Here is a 20,266-nt window from a genome sequence, read left to right on the forward strand (position 1 = left end):
GTGGTTGGCTTGTGCCAATTTAATTTGGTTCTCAATGATTGGAAAAAACTCCAAGGCAAGGAAAACACCTCCACATCTATGATTGTATCATTTGTAATGCTTGCTTTGTTTAGTCATCAAGTTGAGACATAATAGTCTTTTAGTGAGAAGGAGTATGACCGAATCTTTACAACAAAATGGGTAATTAAGTGAGCTAATGGTAAATCGATCAAGAGACATGAAAGGTCTCTCCATGACGACATGGCTCTATAACAAGGATTAGATCCCGCAACTCCAATGCTACTTAAAGCCTAGCTCAAAGAGAATGACTTCTAGAAATTACCAACTTACATGATCATAGTTTTTTTAAAGTGCAATGGGACAAACTTTGTGGTTGTACACTATCTTATGCCCATTTTAAATGCACCTAAGAAGGGGAGATATTGCCAAGGATTTTGCATTCTTGGATGAACGTGTGTCAAGAACTAAATCACTAGAAGTGGCTACAGGAATAACTTGAACATCTTTGCAAGGATTTCATACATTGTGTGGGTTATACTAGTGAACATTGGTCCTATTAGTTTGTAAATGAAGCTTATAAATCTTCTGTAGGTGCTTCATAACAAGTGTCATGTGTCAAATATGTCTTAAAATGTGCATAGAAGAGGACTATCTATTTGTGGTCAAAAGAGGAAAAAAGGTGGTTAAGAGGCCATTCCTCCTAGGCATTTCTAATTGGGTGGGCATATAGTTGAACGGGTTTGAGCTAAGCCCCTCTCCAAGGATGCAATTTTCATTTGGGGACTTTGAGATAGAGTAGGTGAGGGTGCTCCTACCTCGCATAACTATTGTTTGGAGGCTAATCCACACCTCTTCGATCAATGGTGTCACTCGATAGCTCCTGGATTGCATCCACAATGCTAGTCCACAAGAAAAGAAGAAGGGGAAGGAGGAGAAGAGAGGGAGGAAGGAGGAGGACAGGGGAGAGAATCCTGCATGAGCATGGTGAAGGGGAAGGGAACATAGTTGTGGAAACAACAAGTAGACACAAGACACCAAAGCTTGGAACCAAGATAGATTGCATTCTCCACCATGTATAATGAGCCCCAAAGCCAAAATGTTGGCTTTTATACATGACCACTGTCCAAGCCCTAATTCTCCACTAGCCTCTTTTATCACCCTTTTAGGCCAATGTGAAGGAATGGCTCAATTCTATCTAATCCTAGTGGAGGGACAAGTAACACGGCTTATCTAATCAATGATAATACATGTCTTTCCCATGAATCATGAAATATTACAAGTATTTTTGCACATATTTTCCAAAGGACATACTGTTAACCAAATGGGTCAATATGCCCCCCTTTTAAATCTTGATCCAGTCCCATGGATCATCCAAAGGTCATGGTTGTTGGAATTATTAGTTGGAATTATTAGTTGTGCTTGTTGTGCAATCTTTGTACTATTGCTTCTCTTGTATTTGCTTCATAGTGTTGCATTGGATCCTCTTATGTTTTGTCATTCCTTGGGATGTCATGTGCTAGTGATAGCTTTTTGGATACATGTGATGCTTGCATGGAAGAGATGTAGAGTGCGACCATTGTGCGAACTGGTCCTTGTGACCTCTCAGAGCCTTTCAGATAAAGAAAAATCTAAGGCTTAAGTTAGCAATAAGTTATTAGCACGGGTTGATTAAGGATCATAGGGGTGTTAGTGGAGTAAGTTCCAATGTATTGAATTGGATTCTTATTAGACTATGGTATCTGATCTGCAACCTTGTTAGATCGTGTTTGCTTGTTGTAGAGTGGTTTCTTTTGCTGCCCATCCTTTGGACTACAATTCATATATCTTTTATTAGTCCAATGAGGTTGTGGGTGGACCTTAACTTCAGACATATGTCCAAGTCATTGAATCAACAAGAGCCTAATAATACATGGTTCAAACTCCAGAAATTGAGACGATGGCTGAAGAGGTATAACACCATGAATTCTAGAAAAGTCATCTAAGTGTGATTAATGTAAAATTGACAAGGCTCAAATGTGTACTGATATTAGTTGGAAAATCAAAAGAATAGAGAAAGTTAGTGAATGAATGGGGGGGTTAATAGATGAATGGAGGAAAATCTCTAAGGATCACAAGAAACTCTTCTAGAACTATACTGGCTTCTATCAGAACTTGACCTTGCAATCAAGCACCTTATTGGATCAGTGTTGACTTGTTGTGTAGCAATTCAATGTGCATAGATGCTCTTTGTGCTAGCTTGTGCATATTTTTCTGATTTGTTGATTCAATCAACCAGCATATTCCACATTGTGTTGTACCTTGAGCAAAGTGAATCTTTTGTGGATCAAATATGAGAAGGACCACAATGTCCCTATGATATTCTTGTTTTGATTTCAAGTTCTACTGAAAAACTTGTTGTTGAAGATGATTTTGAATCCATGTTTGAAAGTTTTTGTGGTGGTGCTCCACTATGATTTCTAGAAATGGTCTGACATGCCTTGTCTAATTGCTATGAAGCTTGCTGTTGAAGATGTTGGAGAATTTTTTACTAAGGAAGGTTCTTATGTGACTTCCATAGTGGGTTTGACTTCTATTCTAGTAACTCTTGTGTAACTACCCTTTGACTTGAAGATGATACGATAAACTCAATGGAATGCTTGTTGATTTTGGGTAGATGAGTAGGTTCTTATGGAATTGTCTTTTTTTGCAAGACAAGTTCCTATGTCTCTACTCGATAGGAGGTGAATGCTGTACTTGTGTAGTCCTCCTTTAGTTTGGTCTTCCCCTTATCTTTTTGAGTAGGTTCTTTTGTGCCTACCTTTTTCAAGGTAGGTTGTTATGATACTACTCTCCATTTGTGGCCCTTAGTTTTCATTTTGAGTAGGCCTTATGTTGTTGATTGTAGTCTTTTATTTGTTTATGATGATTGTTGTAAAGGCTTTGTTCTCCATTTCTATCTTTTCACCTCATTATTGTTATAGATGAACATGATGGATTTGCTTTTGTAGATTGTACCTTGGGTATCCAAATACAAGTGTTTCCTAGGTAATAGACCTGGGCTTCAAGTAATGCTCTAGGAACCCATGTGTAGTGTACTTTCTTCCTTGGTCGACATAATTTCCTTTGATGGAGGGATATATTAATTACATGATGGGGTGGCTTTTGATGGTGACTTTTCTTGGGAAGCCATATGTATGATTCACCTTCAAAGAATCCTTGGGACTCTAGTAGATCCTTTTGGACCCACATTTTCTTGGTGGACATTCTTCATTGTTGTCTTCTGTGTTGATGTGGTTGTCTTTGATGATGTTGATGCTTGGATAAGAGGTAAATACTTTGTAGAGGTAGGTTCATTTCGTTATTCAAAATTATCTTAGAGAAACATTGTGGAGATGTTACCCTTTTTCTTCAAAGTAGCTGTCCACCTATGCTCATTGATATGGCAATTTGAAGCTTGGATCCAGCTTCTACAAACCACCGTGGTTTGTGAAAATGTACCTGTAGGTAGTCACAAAAAACTTGCGTGGCATGAGGTGAGTTCCCATTGAAACATTTATAACCAAAGAACATACAACAACAGGGAGAAAGTTGGGCCCTAGGTGAGGAGCAAGTTGGGCAATTGCTTACATGAATGGTTCTACTAGGACACTTCTTGTCTTGTTCTTCGCACCTCTACAAATTCATAGTCCCTTTTCATGAGCTCAAATACAGGTGGATTGAGTACATGAAGTGACTTTGGTACATGACCTTGTTGTCCACCAAAAAGATTTATGGATTGAAGATTTGCAAGGGTGGTTTGCCTTATCTCTTCACTTCCCATCATACTACTTAGCATATTCATCAAGAATTTGAAACGACTAGATGAGAATGCTAAAGGTGATGATGGAATTGAGATACTTGAGTAAAGGGCTTTGTTGGCTGTAGCTACCAAAGGGGTATTCATGTTACTGTCCATGTTCATGGAGTCTTCTGAACTAGAGTCCCAACTTTGTTTGAATATGGTATTGGAGTTGACCGAGGAATCATAAGATCTATGTGATGAAAATCTTGGGATGTAGCTTGATAACACTACGTTGGAGGCACTATCCTCAAGCTTTGGTACTATTTCAATCAATCTTCTAGATCTCATTGAGAACTAGGATTGAGATTGGCTAGATGGAGAGTTAAGTGCTAGCTCCTTGTTGCCTCCCTTTCTAGATTTCAAATGTGCAATTAGGGTGGTTTGAGAGGTCTTGGGAAAGGTATTAGATGGGAAAGTTCTTGGACAACACTCACCTACCTTTGGTTAGCTATTTGCAAGCCAAAATTTCCGAAACTATGTCAAAGTGAGACCTCCAAAGAGGCCCCCCATCCTAGTTTTGTCCCAATAGTGCACAATTAACAATGTAATTTTTGAACTTCCTTATACCCTTAAGTCCATAAATTGCATGAACTTCCTTATACCCTTAAGTCCATAAATTGCATGAAATATTAATATATGAGAAAGATGTCTCTTAATGATTAAAAAAATCAATACTATAAGAAGTCTTTTTGAGGGAAAACTCCCATTGCCTACACTATGCCACTTTCAAGGGCTTGGAGCTTCAACCTTCAATGTCTCAAGATGGATGAAATTTTGGATGGAGATTCAAATGTTTTTGTTTTGGGGTGGTAAATATGTGAAAATGGCTATGTTGTGGAGGTTCCTGGTGATGCTAAGTCCTTGTGTGGACTTGCAACTAAGCACCTGAGGTTTCATTGAAGTTCAGTTTTATCTTTTTCAAGTCAAACTATAACTTGGAAGCACACCTAGAGGCCACCTCCAAGAACACGTGGAGGTAATGTATGATCAAACTGAGTTTATTTGTTTAATTCATTCCAAAATGAAGTTTTCTTGGGTTTGAGGCACACTTCCAAGTCCCTACACACAGACTTGAGTTGGGAGGTTTATGATCAATTTTTGAGTACCTCGAGTAGGTGCATTAGATTCGTGTCACTTAAATATTATAGCTCTTAGATGGTGTTTCCAAGTCCCAACACAGACTTGAGTTTAATAGATGGAGGGCCAATTAATGCTCCACAACACGTGTGTATAAGTAGATAGGGGGTAGGTGACCTAACACGTGGAGATCCAAGTCCAATCATTGGGACTTGTCCCCGTGCAAGCACTAGAATAGTTCTCCTCCCCCTGCATGCATGCGCAACCTCGCCTTCAACACATGTGCACAGCACCCCCCCTTGTACACACCCATCCCATTGCATGCATGCACACCCCTTTGCATGAATTACTCCTTGTCCCTTGTGCGCATACGTAACACCCCTGTCTTGCATGCATGCATAAACCCCTCCTTCGCCCCTTATGTGCACCAAACCCCCTTGCACGCATGTGTAACCACCCCTCCTCCCTACTTCTTATAAACACCCATCCCATTGCGTGCATGCACACCCCTTTGCATGAATTACTCCTTGTCCCTTGTGCGCATACGCAACACCCCTGTCTTGCATGCATGCATAAACCCCTCCTCCGTCCCTTATGTGCACCAAACCCCCTTGCACGCATGTGTAACCACCCCTCCTCCCTACTTCTTGTGCAACATCCCCTCCGTTCTCCTTGAGCATCAACCCCCTCTTTTCTCCCTCCTTCCCCATGCTCCACCCCTCCATACATGCTTAGTAAAAAAAACAAACACAACCAAAGTATGCCCATAAAGTTTGTGTTGCTTTGGAAAGGCCTTAAAATTAGACATTGATAATGAAGCATACGCCTCCCTTCCCCCTTCCCCACGCTCGTACTCCTTACCTTCTCCCCCTCCCTTACCTCTACTCTTCTTTTCTCATGGAATCATTGCTTGCGAATGATCCGAGGGACGACGGACATGACATCCGTCTCGACGCACACCTACGCATCGCTTCTCTACGAGGGTAGATTGAGGGTGAGCTCCTTGATCGGCATAACTGCAAGATCCCCATGACACGTGAAGACCAAAAGGGCTACACAACCACCAAAAAACAGTTATAGTTTGCTAGTTACTCAATAGCAGTTTGAGTAACGGATGCAGCTACCATAACCAGGCTTAAATCCATTCAAAAACATTACGAGGGATATAACAATAGTGACCAACTAGTAAGTAATTATGTGCATTTATAATCTCTCACAAAAAAGGTGATGTAATAGCATTTGTTATTTCATTAGTTTACTACTAATAACCAATTATCTGGCTTTTGGACGTGTCTAGTGAATTGAGCTTTGTTTAAATAGCTCACCCTTTTTACATCGCTTGCTCTTTTTGCAAATCACAAAACCAGTATACAAAAGATAGGTAAAGACATTTACTATTGCTTACGTTGCAAGAAGCATGTTAAGCTTGACTGTGTTAACTTTATGACTACTGCAATCAAAACAAAGACTTGTGAGTATGTTCGAATAAACATCAAAGATCCTTGGATATCTCCCTTACTTGGGATAGATGCTCTAGTGAATGAATACTTTGAGAAAAAAGAAGGAGTTTCGACGGAAAATCAGTCAGATACATGTGGATGGTGACTTCACGTTAACTTATGGGAACTTGTTGAATGGCTACATATGTACTAACGGAATCGTAGTGGAGAAGCGGTAAAATTATGATGCTGTGTGTTGAATATGGCCAAATTATTTTTCAATATAAAACATCATTAACAATCAAGAAAAACTTAACTGAAATGAAAATTAATATATCACAACAGAGAGCAATAATTTAATAATAAATACCATATTTATACAAATGATACCAGAAGTCAAAAACTGTATACAAATTAGTTCAAGTTCAACATATTGTTTGTCCTGTTTTTGAAGACACTAGCCTATCTCTCCCAGGGCGTGCCAATTGGAACCCTCCTTTTGATCTTCATGGGACTCTTCTTCTTCTTTAGAGGCTTGATGTACACTGACTCCAATGTTTGCCTCTGCATAATTGTCTCTACCTATTGCTCTTCTTGAATTGCCTCTGCAGATTGTCTGGGAGGGGTACCCTTGTCCTCAATTGTCTCAATTGGTGTAATCAACGGTGGCTCTCGGAAGGCGAATGCATATTGCATATCTTTATTTCCTACAATTTCAAGTTATTTAAACGACCATGTTTACCAAAGAACATGTATATATCTTAATTAGGTATTAGTTAGCCAAGGTCTAGCATTCAAGGGTAGACCCCCACCCAGTGCAGGGGTTACAGGCATTAGTGTCCCAGAAGTTAAGACTTATCCTCTTGAGGGTAACGATAGACCACATCTCATAGGGATACTGTAAATGCTGTTTGTAAATGACTGTTTTATGTCAAGAATGCTGAGAAAGCATTTTGACCATCTTGTGATTAAGGTCGTGAAGACCTAACTGATAAAGTTGCAACTGTCAAAAATGTATCATTATACCAAAATATCTCATTTTTTAGTAATATTTCATAGTTTTTAACTAATAAACCTTCTACTCAGTCAACTCTTCATCTATTTGTGAGCATTTAATCATTTTTAGGTATTTTATTTTATTCTTTGGATTTATCTCATCCCCACACTTGGATTAATCCAATTGGTCCATAGGAACCTTCTTTTTAATGGTTGTGCATACTTTGGCATTATCGGAGTCGTGATCTGCTACAAACTGATTAGAATAAAGAGCTTATCCTTAGTTTGCATTAATGGATATGGTAAGGACCATGATACTTGATTTGGAATGGATTTTTTCATGTAGAGGAGTGTATTGTATTTTCGTAAGCAAACTCCACTATGGGGAGATACTTTTCCCACCACGTCTGCTGATCGTGAACATGAATTTTGAGCAAATCAAGCAATGTGCTATTAATAATTTCACTTTGGCTAGTCGTTTGAGGGTGAAATGCCAAGGAAAAAGAGTAGTTCCAAGGTTTTCAAACAAGGCTTGCATTAATTGCTAGTCAATTTGCTAGGTAGTCCATGATGTATGAAGATATGTCTAATACTTAGGTGTGCAGTGTCAAGTGCCTTTAATTATTTTGACCTAGATTGAAATGAGCTTGTTTACTAAATCTATCCACTATTGTCCAAATCATGTCATGTTTTTGAAAAGTTTGGGAATTCTAGAAATGGAAATATGCTCCCATGCTCTTTCTATATGGACAAAGATTGTAATAGTCCTTTAGGTTTCTACTTTGCCTTTATTAGCACTGCCCCCTAAAGGGGCTCTCACTACATATCGGTCCGCCGGGTGATTTGGCGCCTGCGTGGCTAATATGCCACGCTGGCAGTCAACACCCGGCGAACCGCTTTTACCAACCTTTTGAATCAACCGCCGGGGTGACTGCCAGCGTCATCAATGCCGCCACCTTCTGCCTTAATGGCACTGCAGCTTTCCGCTTCCTCCCACGATTCAGTCGCATCCTTGAGAAGCTTATCTGACTCCACAGAGCGCTTCAGCTCCTCCGTCGACAGCTTATCTGACTCCACAGAGCGCTTCAGCTCCTCCACCTCATTCTTAAGCTGCTCGTCTGGGTAGATCCACCGCAGGATGGAATACGCCTCTTGCTTAAGCTGCTCGTCTGGGTAGATCTGCTCGTCTGGTCTCGCGCGCAGTGGACGTCCACAGGCAATCTATAAGCTCGCAATCCACAGGCGCCAAATCAGCAGCAATCTGGCGATCTCAAGCTGGTGCGTTTATGAATATTTGCCAAAAATATTCTGTTTTTCCCTTTCTACTGCAGTGCCTAGATTCTTATTTTTATATAGAGTGCAAGTTTAAGTTCCCAATCAGTCCTAGAGGCATCAACTGTGTTTTTGAGAGCATAATGCATATAACTTTATTTATGCTCTGCGCTTGTCCATTTGTCTATGGATAGTACGAAAAAACTTATGATAGACAACCATAAATTCTTCTACAAGAAGTTCTCTACCACTTCATTGAACAAATGACTACTCATCACTAATCAAGATTAGGGAACTTTGATGATGAGCACAGATTAAGCAAGAATTATTGAGAAGCATGGTTCTTTTTCTCTTTTTCTCCCACTCTTCCTTACTTAATTGTTATATCTTTGCACTACCTCTAGTTCAGCAGGTTCACGTTTTTTAAAGGGTTAATCATGTCTCTCCAAAACTGAAGCTTAGAGAATGCCATGAGTTCTCAAATGCCCCCCATCGGTGTCTTCGATTCGACAGCATTGTGTTGGGTACACTCATATGACAATCGTTCAAAATACAAATTTGTACGCGAAGCTAACATCCCTTGGAACCGTGTTGCCGATTTTGTAAAAGGAGAAGCTGACAATGCAAAGTTTCCGACTTCTTTCAAAAAATATAGCCACCATCACCGAGATGCCTCCAATCTTAGAAAGATTGCACATGAATCATGGATTGAGAAGATAGTGTAAGTGTGTATTTGTTTTAGTTTGTCTAATCCATGAATTAATCATCACACACACACATACAATTAAATGTTTATCGTTACTTCTTTGTTTTGTTTAGCTTTTGGTGTGGTTTTGGTCCTGCTGGCACTAAAGCACCAATGCAATCTAACATTGCGGATGGCAAAGATGTCGAAATTACCCAGCTCAATGAATGCAAGGACACTAGTAGCGAAGATGATGTTGAGGTGGAGCGTAGTGAAATAAAAGAGTTGCCACAGCCAACTGCAAAGAAGCCATGTAAGAAAAGGTGCCCTCCCATCACAAAGGGCAAGCGAAAGCGTGGATGCAAATGTCATTTTAGTGTCAAGAGGCTCGCACAAGATCCAGGGGTGGCCATAATCTCTTATATACATCCATACCACACAAATGCAAATGATGAGGTTTGTCATGGTATAAGATTTGTTGATCCGTCTTTGAAGTTCTCTCCGTGGATCTCAATGCAAAAGAAACTATGGGTTTCAAGCATGCTATATCGTGGTTTCTCTCCACATCAAGTGTTGGAAATGCATGTCCAAGCATTGCATTCAAGCCAAAGTCATGACCCTACAATTACTATGGTTAGGGATGACTTTTTGTCTATTCGTGACATCATGAATATATCTAGCAAGCTGGCTATTGATCAGTACCAGCTACACACAGATGATGCGGAAAGCACCAAGAGATGGTGTCATGAGAATCAATCAAGCACCTTTATCTACCAGGAGCAAGATGTGGAACATTCCAAGGAATTTATCCTTGGAATACAATCACCATGGCAAAGGGAGATGTGCAAGAAGTTCGGAAATGGGAACCTTCTTGCGATGGATGCTACCTTTGGCACAAACAAATATAAGGTATGTGGTGTAATGAATTATCATTTTTACTCTTGTTCACATTCTCTTAAGTTATAATAAATGTTCATTTTTTACTTCTTGTTCACATTCTCACTTTCCTTTCAAACACATGAACAGTTTCATTTGTATACAATCCTTGTTTTCGATGGTCCTCGCACTGGTGTGCCCATTGCTTGGGTGCTTACATCTTCAGCTACATTTGTATACAATCCTTGTTTTCGATGGTCCTCGCACTGGTGTGCCCATTGCTTGGGTGCTTACATCTTCAGCTACATTTGAGTGTACTTGCACTTAGTTAAGCAAGTTTAGAGATAATATGCTTGACTTTCATAAATCATGGGAGCCCGGAGCCTTTATGGTTGATGATGTCGAAACGGAGATTAATGCGCTCAGGTTAGGACCATATGTTCATATGTGTTGAGTGCAAACTAATGAGAATCGTGTGTTTGAGTTCTATGTGACGTGTCCTTTCTATTTTTCGTAGGGTGGTGTTCAATCAACCCATTTTTCTATGCTTGTGGCATGTCAAACGTTGTTGGCTCCGACACCTTATTAAGAAGGTGAAGGAATGGCCAAAAAGAGCTTTTATGTTTTGGTCTTTGGGAAATATCATGAACATGCAAGGGTCAGCAAATTCTACAGACGATATAATCAAAGAGGATGCAAAGGCTATGATCTCTACCTTCTACTCCAACTTTAGAGATGAGGGGAGTTTTATTGAGTATTTCAAAACCTATTGGGAGGCTAAACTAGGTAAGGTTAAATTTTAAACTTTATACATACTCTTCTTATAGTTAAAATAATGCACACTTGCTCTCCTTTTTGTTCGTACTTCATTTCTTGCTCTTCTAACTTCATTTGTTTTATGTGCAGAAATGTGGGTGCGTGCTTCCCGATTGCTTCCACATTCAGGACAAGACACTAATGGAGCAATAGAGTCATATCATGGGCAGCCAGGGATTTCATATTCACGTGATCACAGCCTTTTTTCTTGTGATCACAGCTATTGTTCACAAATCTCAATGTTCACAAAATTCACAGTTCTCAAATCCTAGAGGGTGGGATGACCTGGTAACCCACAATTGGCCCGCCGGGCTACAAGTCTGGACCGCCGGGCCCGCCGGGCGCGCAGAAGCCCGCCGGGCCCGCCTCTCGACCCGGCGGGCTATATTGTAGTATAAAAGGGTGGTCCAGGGGGTCACTGTTCACAGAATCTTCCTTGTACTTGGTGTCAGTGGTGCTAGTGTGATCAATTTGAGGTAATTTTTAAGTTGAAAGTGTTGGTGTCATTTAATTTTTTGCATACGCTTAAGTTTAACGTTGTTTGTGATGCATGTGCATGTGTCGTTAAATGTTAAGAGGCCCGCTGCAGATGGCCGAGCGATTGGCTAGGTCTGCTGATGTGCACTCTTAATATTTAACTTATGTAGAAGTTTTCGTTGTGGCACGGTATCTACAAATGGTCGATTTACTGACTAGGTTTGCAGTTACCAAGTTACAATGCGGCTTTGTTTTTGTTAAATGCTTTGAGAGCCCGCTGCAGATGGCCGGTTTACTGGCTAGGTCTGTTGATGTGCGCTCGTAGCATTTGACATGTGTGATGCTTTGCTACTTAGTACGGTATCTGCAGATGGTCGGTTTACTGACTAGGTCTGCTGACACCAAGCTATGTGGTGAAGTTTGTTTTTGTTATTTGGTTTGATAGTCATCTGCAGATGGTCGGTATACTGACTAGGTCTGCTGACGATGTGTCAAAGCATTTAACTTGTGCCATAGTTTTCATCTTAATGCAATATCTGCAGATGGTCGGTATACTGACTAGGTCTGCTGACGTCAAGTTAAGTCGTAAACTTGTGTTTTGTGTTTGTTTTTGACGATGAATGTGATTATTTAGTTTGCATGACATGAGTCATAAGTGTGTTGGATGTAGAAATCTCTTAGTTAGCTTACAAATAGCATTTTTTGTGGTTATAAATGTTGCAACTATTTGTCAATTATATTGTGCAGATTGATGGCGACGCTTGCACTTACTCCTGAAATCAAGAAATCAATTCGTATCAAACTCGTTACCTTCATTAGTTGCTTGTCACCTAATCACATCGAGGGTATTGTGTCTGATAGGAATCGATTTGAGCAAATATTAGGTGAGGTTGTCCGCGCAGTGAAAAATATCCATGTGGGTGCTGATGGAGCAGCCATCAAGCATTTTGTTACTAGCATTGTGGGCAACATGCCTAGATGCGCTGTTGACCTAGGTGACGACAGACCAGCGGAAACAAATGAATCCAAGCTGGAGCACTTCCACACAAAATGGAAGGTAGAGAAAGAGAGGTCCAAGCGTGCAAAGGCCATAGACACCCAAGCTATCCTGAGCAAGAGAGCTCGCAAAGAGCTGGACCGGCCTGCTGATGAACAAGAAGATTTATCATCTGGTGCACGTGAGGTCTCTAAAGGCACCCACTTGCAGCGCACAAAGCATAATACTAACTGCAGCATGACAATTGGGTTGCCTGCAGAGGCCATCATCACAGAAAAGAAGATGGGCTCTGGATCGTACGGCGTCGTACATAAATGCCATATTCAAGGTGTCTCCTGGTTTCCAGAAGGCATTTCTTATTGTGCAAAGCAATTCCTTGGTAGTCGAAGGGCTCAATTGAAGTCTTTTGCTCAGGAGGCTTCAATCGACCTAACCCACAGGGGCATAGTGCGCGCCATTGGGCACACAAGGAAGGAGCCATGGATACTGCTCTTCCCCCTCTTTAATGGGGGAAGTCTTGGAGATATAATGGAGTGTGTTCCGCCTCCTAAGGGGACCCTCAGTTCCATGCTTGCTGCAGGCAAAGGCAACAGATACAAGAAAAAACAAGTGGCTCCTCATGAAATGGAGCGATACAAGTCTTTGATTTTTCATGCTCCCGAGCTTATCTGTGCCCTTGTGAATACCATGGCCTTTGCACATGCTGAAGGGATCATCCACAATGATTGCCACCCCTGGAATATAATGATAGATTTCACCAAAGAAGGGGTGCCACGGGTAGGCATCATTGACTGGGGTCTTGCATTGAGGGATGGGATTGAGTTCAAACCCACAAATATCGCCAACAAAGCAGAGCACGATCAACGCCCTTGGAGAGCCCCTGAGCTCGCAGATGTAAGGTCCCCTTGTCCATGGAGCAATGCATCAGATGTCTTCTGCTTGGCTTGGGTGATTGAAAAGTTTACATTATTTTGTGCTGAGTTTGCAGAAATGACCAAAGTGCCGTGGGTGGGTAAAACTGCCATCCACACAAATTTGATTAAGGAATGGACGGCTGCCTATATGACGCCATCAAAGGAAGATAGGAAGACCATGGCAGATTTTGAGGAGCAATTGAAGAATTTGGAAGTGTCACCTACTGCATGCTTACGTCCACTATCTGAGATGACACCACACTTATTTTAAAGCCTCTTGTAAATGATATGTTTTGGTTGGCTATCTATTCCATGACCTGCCTTTAATCGACTGACACTATTTTGGTCCCAATTGTTAAATATTATTTTGATCCCAATTCTCTCTCTCTCTCTCTCTCTCTCTCTCTCTCTCTCTCTCTCTCTCTCTCTCTCTCTCTCTCTCTCTCTCTCTCTCTCTCTCTGAGTATTTGAAAATAACAAGTTTGCAGTAAATAAACATTGATTTTATAAACTTATACCTAACATCTGAAAATAACTTTAAAGCTATTCCTAAATTAACATTGATTCTATAAACTTAAAGTGTATACATACTTTTTCTCAGATGGCTGATAATAATGAAGCCGCAAAGAAGGCATTTGAACGCTTAAAGCAAATCTCGGGCACTGGCACTGTGAATGATGCGGCACGTATTGCCGGACGCACCTCCAAATGGGCACCGGCCCATGGATTACAGTATGCCCAAGTAAATAAGAATGTGTCCAAAGAGATGGTCAAGAGCATCTGGCCTGACGTCTCCAATGATGCCATAAAAAAAGGGCGCTTGAAGCTAACACAATGTAGTGTTCCTTTAATTATCGAGCATGCGGAGCGCATTTTTGTGGATGTCATGGCCCAACCCATGCATCACGGTGACTGTCCCCTCTGGTTTGCTAAAATGCTATATGCACAATTTGTGCAGAATTCAGTTGTAGACTTTAGCTCTCGACCTCCTCATCTACATGTGGAAGACATTCGGAGTGAGTCAATCACTATGCCTCGAGATGAGTTGCAACTGGCCATTCTTGGAGCCTCAATGGAAGTTCATCACACGGTTGATGAGCTTCAAACTCAAATCAACCAAATTAGAGGCACCCAAGGCCCTCAACAGACGGAAGCAGCACCAGAGCCCGGGCAAGCACCTGAAAGTTCAAGCGCTAGAGATATACTAAGAGAGAACAAGCTCTTGAAGAGACGCATAACGCAAATGGAGGAGCAAGGCCATGCAAACTCTCCTATGACGGCATTTGAACACCCGAATAGTTTGGAGCAACCACCTCTACATGGGCACAAAAGTAGCGGACCATGCCCTATTTGTTATAGTTTCTTTCACTCATGGTCTGGCCACTACACTGTCCCATGTGGGCACATGTACCACTTGACCTGTCTTTTGCAACACATGGTCAACAGTACTACGTGTGCTTTGTGCGGCAAAGAATTTCACAAAAATTTGTATATATGTTTTAAATTGGGTGCCGACTATGATCGGTTGACCAATGCACGACACATGGACGAGTTAGAGCCGCATTTAAACTTATCTCTCTCTTAAATGCAAACCCTGGAATTTAACAAGATTCGGCAACTTTGTTCAAAAGATTTCCAATGCTCTCTCTCTATCTCTCTCTCTCTCTCTCTCTCTCTCTCGCACACACACAAACACATGCACACAGATTACTTTGGAGTGTGTCAAAACTAACATGATTTCGTATTCTAAGTTTAACATGACATGACTAAAAACCATACTCTCTAAATTGACACTAACATGTTTGATATCCAGTTGTTGCAAGACGGATTACTTTGGAGTGTCTCAAAACTAACATGATTTCGTATTCTAAGTTTAACATGACATGACTAAAAACCATACTCTCTAAATTGATCACCAACATGTTTGATATCCAGTTGTTGCAAGACGGATTACATTGGAGTGTGTCAAAACTAACATGATTTCGTATTCTAAGTTTAACATGACATGACTAAAAACCATTCTCTCTAAATTGACACTAACATGTTTGATATCCAGTTGTTGCAAGACGGATTACTTTGGAGTGTCTCAAAACTAACATGATTTCGTATTCTAAGTTTAACATGACATGACTAAAAACCATACTCTCTAAATTGATCACCAACATGTTTGATATCCAGTTGTTGCAAGACGGATTACATTGGAGTGTGTCAAAACTAACATGATTTCGTATTCTAAGTTTAACATGACATGACTAAAAACCATTCTCTCTAAAATGTTCACCAACATGTTTGATATCCAGTTGTTGCAAGACGGATTACATTGGAGTGTGTCAAAACTAACATGATTTCGTATTCTAAGTTTAACATGACATGACTAAAAACCATTCTCTCTAAAATGTTCACCAACATGTTTGATATCCAGTTGTTGCAAGACGGAGTACATTGGAGTGTGTCAAAACTAACATGATTACATCAAACGTGAGGAGCGTCTGCGGGTGGCTTTACTAACACCAAAATCGGGTTGCAAGTTTTCTTCTATCTCTTCAATAAAGCACAAGTTATCGCTCGTATGTGGGACATTAGGCTCTACATCTCCATTCTCTTCTGCATCATGAGTAATGTCATATGTCCACTTAGGCATCTCTTCGTTGTAATCATCTGACTCAATTGACTTCACCAATTTATCATTACAATACATATACACCAACTTCTCAGCTCTATCACTCAATAAACGATTTCTGCTAATAGAATGCACATACTTGTAACTGCTCCAATTACGTTCAGAACTAGAATTTGAAGCACATTGCGCAAGCACTCTCACAGCTAAGCGTCGCAAAGTTGGAACACTTCCCCCATTCAACATCCACCATTTCCAAGCAGGCTGTTCCTTAGCAAGCTTTTGCACAAACTCCAAGGCAAATCTACCTTCTTTCAATTTATACTTGGTTAGCTCAATTACCGCTGTTGCTTGCTCATCTGGATCTTCATAAAATCGCTCCACAACATCATAGAAATCATCGATTACCTCCTCATCTAGGGCATTCACGTCCATATGCCAGTATTCTGGGTCGACAATATGCAACACTATGCAATGGACTATGTGCTCCTACCCACCGAGCGCTTACATACTTGGCCAAGATATTTCTCCTTGCTCTGGTGAATGGAGGACTCCAACGCTTGACAACAGTTTTAGTGGGCTCCTCTGGGTTTGCGAGGCTTTCTTGAATGGACCACCACGCCATCCAAACCTTCCCGATATTTGGCAATCTAGAATCCAACTGGCGCAAAGCAAGCATAACTGGCATCATAACATGATAACAATCTGCTGCTTCCTCCCATAAACTACGATCCGATATCAAAGATCGCATGTACCTCACCTTTTCTTTAACCTTTTCGGACTGGTCAGCCTCCCACTCAGAGAAGCCAGCACACACAAAGGTTTCCATGACTGCATTCCTATTTCTTAGGAGAGATTGAAGCATATAAAAATTAGTGCAAAATCTGGTTTCACAAGGCAACTTTAGTATAGTTTCCATGCGTTGACGATACATATCTAAAACACGTTGCCGTTTGAGCACAAATTTGACAATCTTACTTGCACTATCGATAATCTCCTTGAACCACTCTGTATCAGCATTTTTGTACCAATCTTGTAACACCAAGTTAAGGCTATGAGTGTTACAACCAAATGTATAGATATTGGAAAATCGAGATTCCAACATACGACCTGCTGCTCGACAATTAGCTGCATTATCCATAATCACTTGAAGCACATTTTCAGACCCAACTTGGTCGATAGCATCACCAATGATATCGGCGATAAATTGAGCAGATTTAATTTCCCCGGAGCTATCAACAGCTTTGATAAAGCATTCCCCACGAGGACATACCAACATTACATTTATCAATGGACGTCTTTGGGCATTCGACCAACCATCACTGACAATTGTGCATCCAGACTGATTTGTGGTGTCAATTATGAGTCTTTGAACGCTTTCCCGTGTGTTGTCATAGCACTTGTCAAGTAATTGATTTCGCATGTGGTGATAAGTTGGTGGACAAAACCCAGGTCCATATTCTCCAATCTTCTTCCAAGCCATCTTCCATGAATCTTTCGTGACCATAGACAATGAAGAACCAGTAAAGAAGATCGCTTTCGCTAAAGCAAGTTGAGCATCCTCTAAAGCAGTGGCACGAAAGCTGTCAACTAGATTAGTTTGTCTGGTACGAGACATACCCACCTGAAACTCAGGAGATGCATCCATCGGTATTGAGACATCTGGACCTTGGGTGTCATTTTGGCAAGTAGTATGTGTTGGAGTCACTCCTTGGTTGGAGATCCCTCCACTTGATGCTGCCAAATTCGGCGATTGGTGATTTCTTGCACAGAGATTGGGCCTCTTGTTTTGTGATGCTTGTTTACTTATCAAAGCTCTAAGGCGCTTTGCAGCATCATCAGCTCCTGCACCCTTGCATTTACCTCCGGGATTTTTTATACTAGTGCCAAGCAAATGCTCCCTTATTCTGGGAGCACCCCCAGATTTTACCAAGCCACAAAAATTACACTTCCATTCGACAAATCTAGAAAGATTGGAAGCAAATTGCCATTCAGGTCCCGGTGATTTTCCTCCGCTCCTCCTCTTGCCACTTTGAGACGCAACATTCAAAGTTTGTGCTGTCATATCTCGTTGCAAGGAAACTCCACTAGTTTCTAATGGTCTGTTGCTTCGTTGGGTTGATGTGCCGCAATTAGAAGCAACCATTGTAACACCTAAACAACAATCATGCAAGATTTGAGATCCAAAACAGCCTGAGTAAAACTAAAATATGCAATTATAAAGTCTAAAACCCACTTCTTGCCAATGCAACCGAACGTTTGGTGAGATGCATTTGAGGCAATCCATCCCTAAATAGAGATGATGTCCCGAACATCTCACCACCTATATCCTCCTCTAGAGAAGCTCCTACCCAGACCAAATGGCACTCCAGTAGACCACCCAAGAGGAGGTATTGCTAGTCGACCTAAAGAAACCAAACGTTTGGTGAGATGCATTTGAGACAATCCATCCCTAAATAGAGATGATGTCCCGAACATCTCACCACCTATATCCTCCTCTAGAGAAGCTTCTACCCAGACCAAATGGCACTCGAGTAGACCACCCAAGAGGAGGTATTGCTAGTCGACCTAAAGAAACCAAACGTTTGGTGAGATGCATTTGAGGCAATCCATCCCTAGATAGAGATGATGTCCCGAACATCTCACCACCTATACCCTCCTCTAGGGAAGCTCCTACCCAGACCAATTGGCACTCGAGTAGACCACCCAAGAGGAGACATTGCTAGTCCACGTAACAAATACGATAAACCATTTACAATCAAAATCTTATAAAATACAAAATATTATTAACAAGCTTCAAACAAAAATCCAGAATATTTATACTCACCTCTTGTGTCTTTTAGCCTGAGGTGAGCCACCCAAGTGCTTTGGTAAAGCACATTTGGAAGTGAGGGGAAACCCTTTATATAGGTCCCTCCAAAACAGCCAAGTTTTTGGCGCAAAAAAAAGGCCTCGGGGCCCGCCGGGCTAGATAGGTAACCCGCCGGGCTAAACAGTGGCCCGCCGGGCCAAGCTAGTAGCCCGCCGGGAAAACCGGGATAGCAAGTTTCTCCCGGTTGTGTGAATATCTATGATATTAACAAGTGTGTGAGAGTGTTATTAACTAGTGTTATTACCACTTCGCGGTTAACGTGATCACGTGAATGAAATCCCTGTGGGCAGCTCAAATATAAGTTTTTGGGCTCTTCCAAAAGGATGAGTTCGAGGCGGGTGGATTGGCTCTTATACAAGTTAACATCATCATGCTTGCCATATTATTGGTATGTTCAGCAGTTGAAGGACAATGGTTTTATGAGAAACAACGCCATTGAAAGAGTAGTGGAGAATTCTTATGAGCGGGCACTTCAAATACCAGATGCTAATGTCTCATTCCAGGTTGGTGGTGTTGCTATAGTGGAGAGCATGCACACAAAAGCTTCATTTTACACAGTCTATAATTCCGATTGCAAATGGGCATGTTGTACATGTGCATGGGCAGAGCTTGGAAATATTTGTAAGCACCAAATTAAGGTGATGTTGTTGCGGGGTGCTTCACATGCTTCACTTATGGAGCAATGCCAACATATGTATGAAGCATGGGGAGATGCTTCTAGGTCTACTTTCGATCTTCACTCACATGTTTCTAGTATTGATGTGCTTGAACCAAATGGTGATGATGTTGCCGCATTAGGGGGAGACAATGTATGTAGTGAAGTACTTGAGCAATCGGGAAATGTGAAGACACTTCAATGCTTGTGGCAAGAGTTGTCTTGTTTTGTAGGACAGGACCAGGCTTTGATTGAGGAGGCTTGCAATGGATTGAGGAGAACATTGGGCCATATGAAGACAATGAAGGCAAGAATGGATGAGCGAACAGAAACAAAAGCTAATTTTCAAGTCTTGGAAGATGGATTCGGGAACTCCTTGAAGCGAGCAAAACCATTCTTTGAGAAGGGCAACAAGAAGAAATCAACTTCATCAAAGAGTCACCCATTGGCTCACCCCTTCAAGACCCCTGCTAAGAAAACCAAAGTGTCAATGCAAAAAAGGCTTGACGAGAAAGCTTCAAAGTAGCCTTTTGAATTTATGTAATGAACTCTCCAATGCTTCAATGGCTTTTTGCATCTTAGTCTTCAACCAATTATTGTGCGTCTTGAGCCGTATTTTGTTCGTGTGTTGCCGTGTGCTTTTAAACTATATTGTTCTCTTTAAAAATAATTTGAGGTTGTTGGGCATGAACTAACAAGAGAAGAGTATGACTATAGGTATAGATCCCCTGCCCGCAATTGTGGGCTTGGATG

At 41.2% G+C, this 20,266-nt stretch overlaps 1 protein-coding gene across 1 annotated transcript; it reads left to right on the forward strand.

Annotated features, from left to right (window-relative positions):
- The first annotated feature begins 9,074 nt into the window (after positions 1–9,074).
- Positions 9,075–20,039, forward strand: LOC147602719 (uncharacterized). Its single transcript, XM_086797602.1, has 9 exons — positions 9,075–9,325; positions 9,424–9,602; positions 9,785–9,842; positions 9,928–10,198; positions 10,316–10,399; positions 10,494–10,591; positions 10,683–10,951; positions 11,072–11,170; positions 19,747–20,039. Exons 1-9 carry the CDS (start codon positions 9,075–9,077, stop codon positions 20,037–20,039), a joined length of 1,602 nt encoding a protein of 533 aa, XP_086653728.1.
- The last annotated feature ends 227 nt before the right edge of the window (positions 20,040–20,266 follow it).

This window comes from Cibotium barometz, chromosome 66 (assembly GCF_041138505.1).
Source record: "Cibotium barometz isolate CiBa-2024 chromosome 66, ASM4113850v1, whole genome shotgun sequence".
Classification (NCBI taxonomy): Eukaryota; Viridiplantae; Streptophyta; class Polypodiopsida; order Cyatheales; family Cibotiaceae; genus Cibotium; species Cibotium barometz.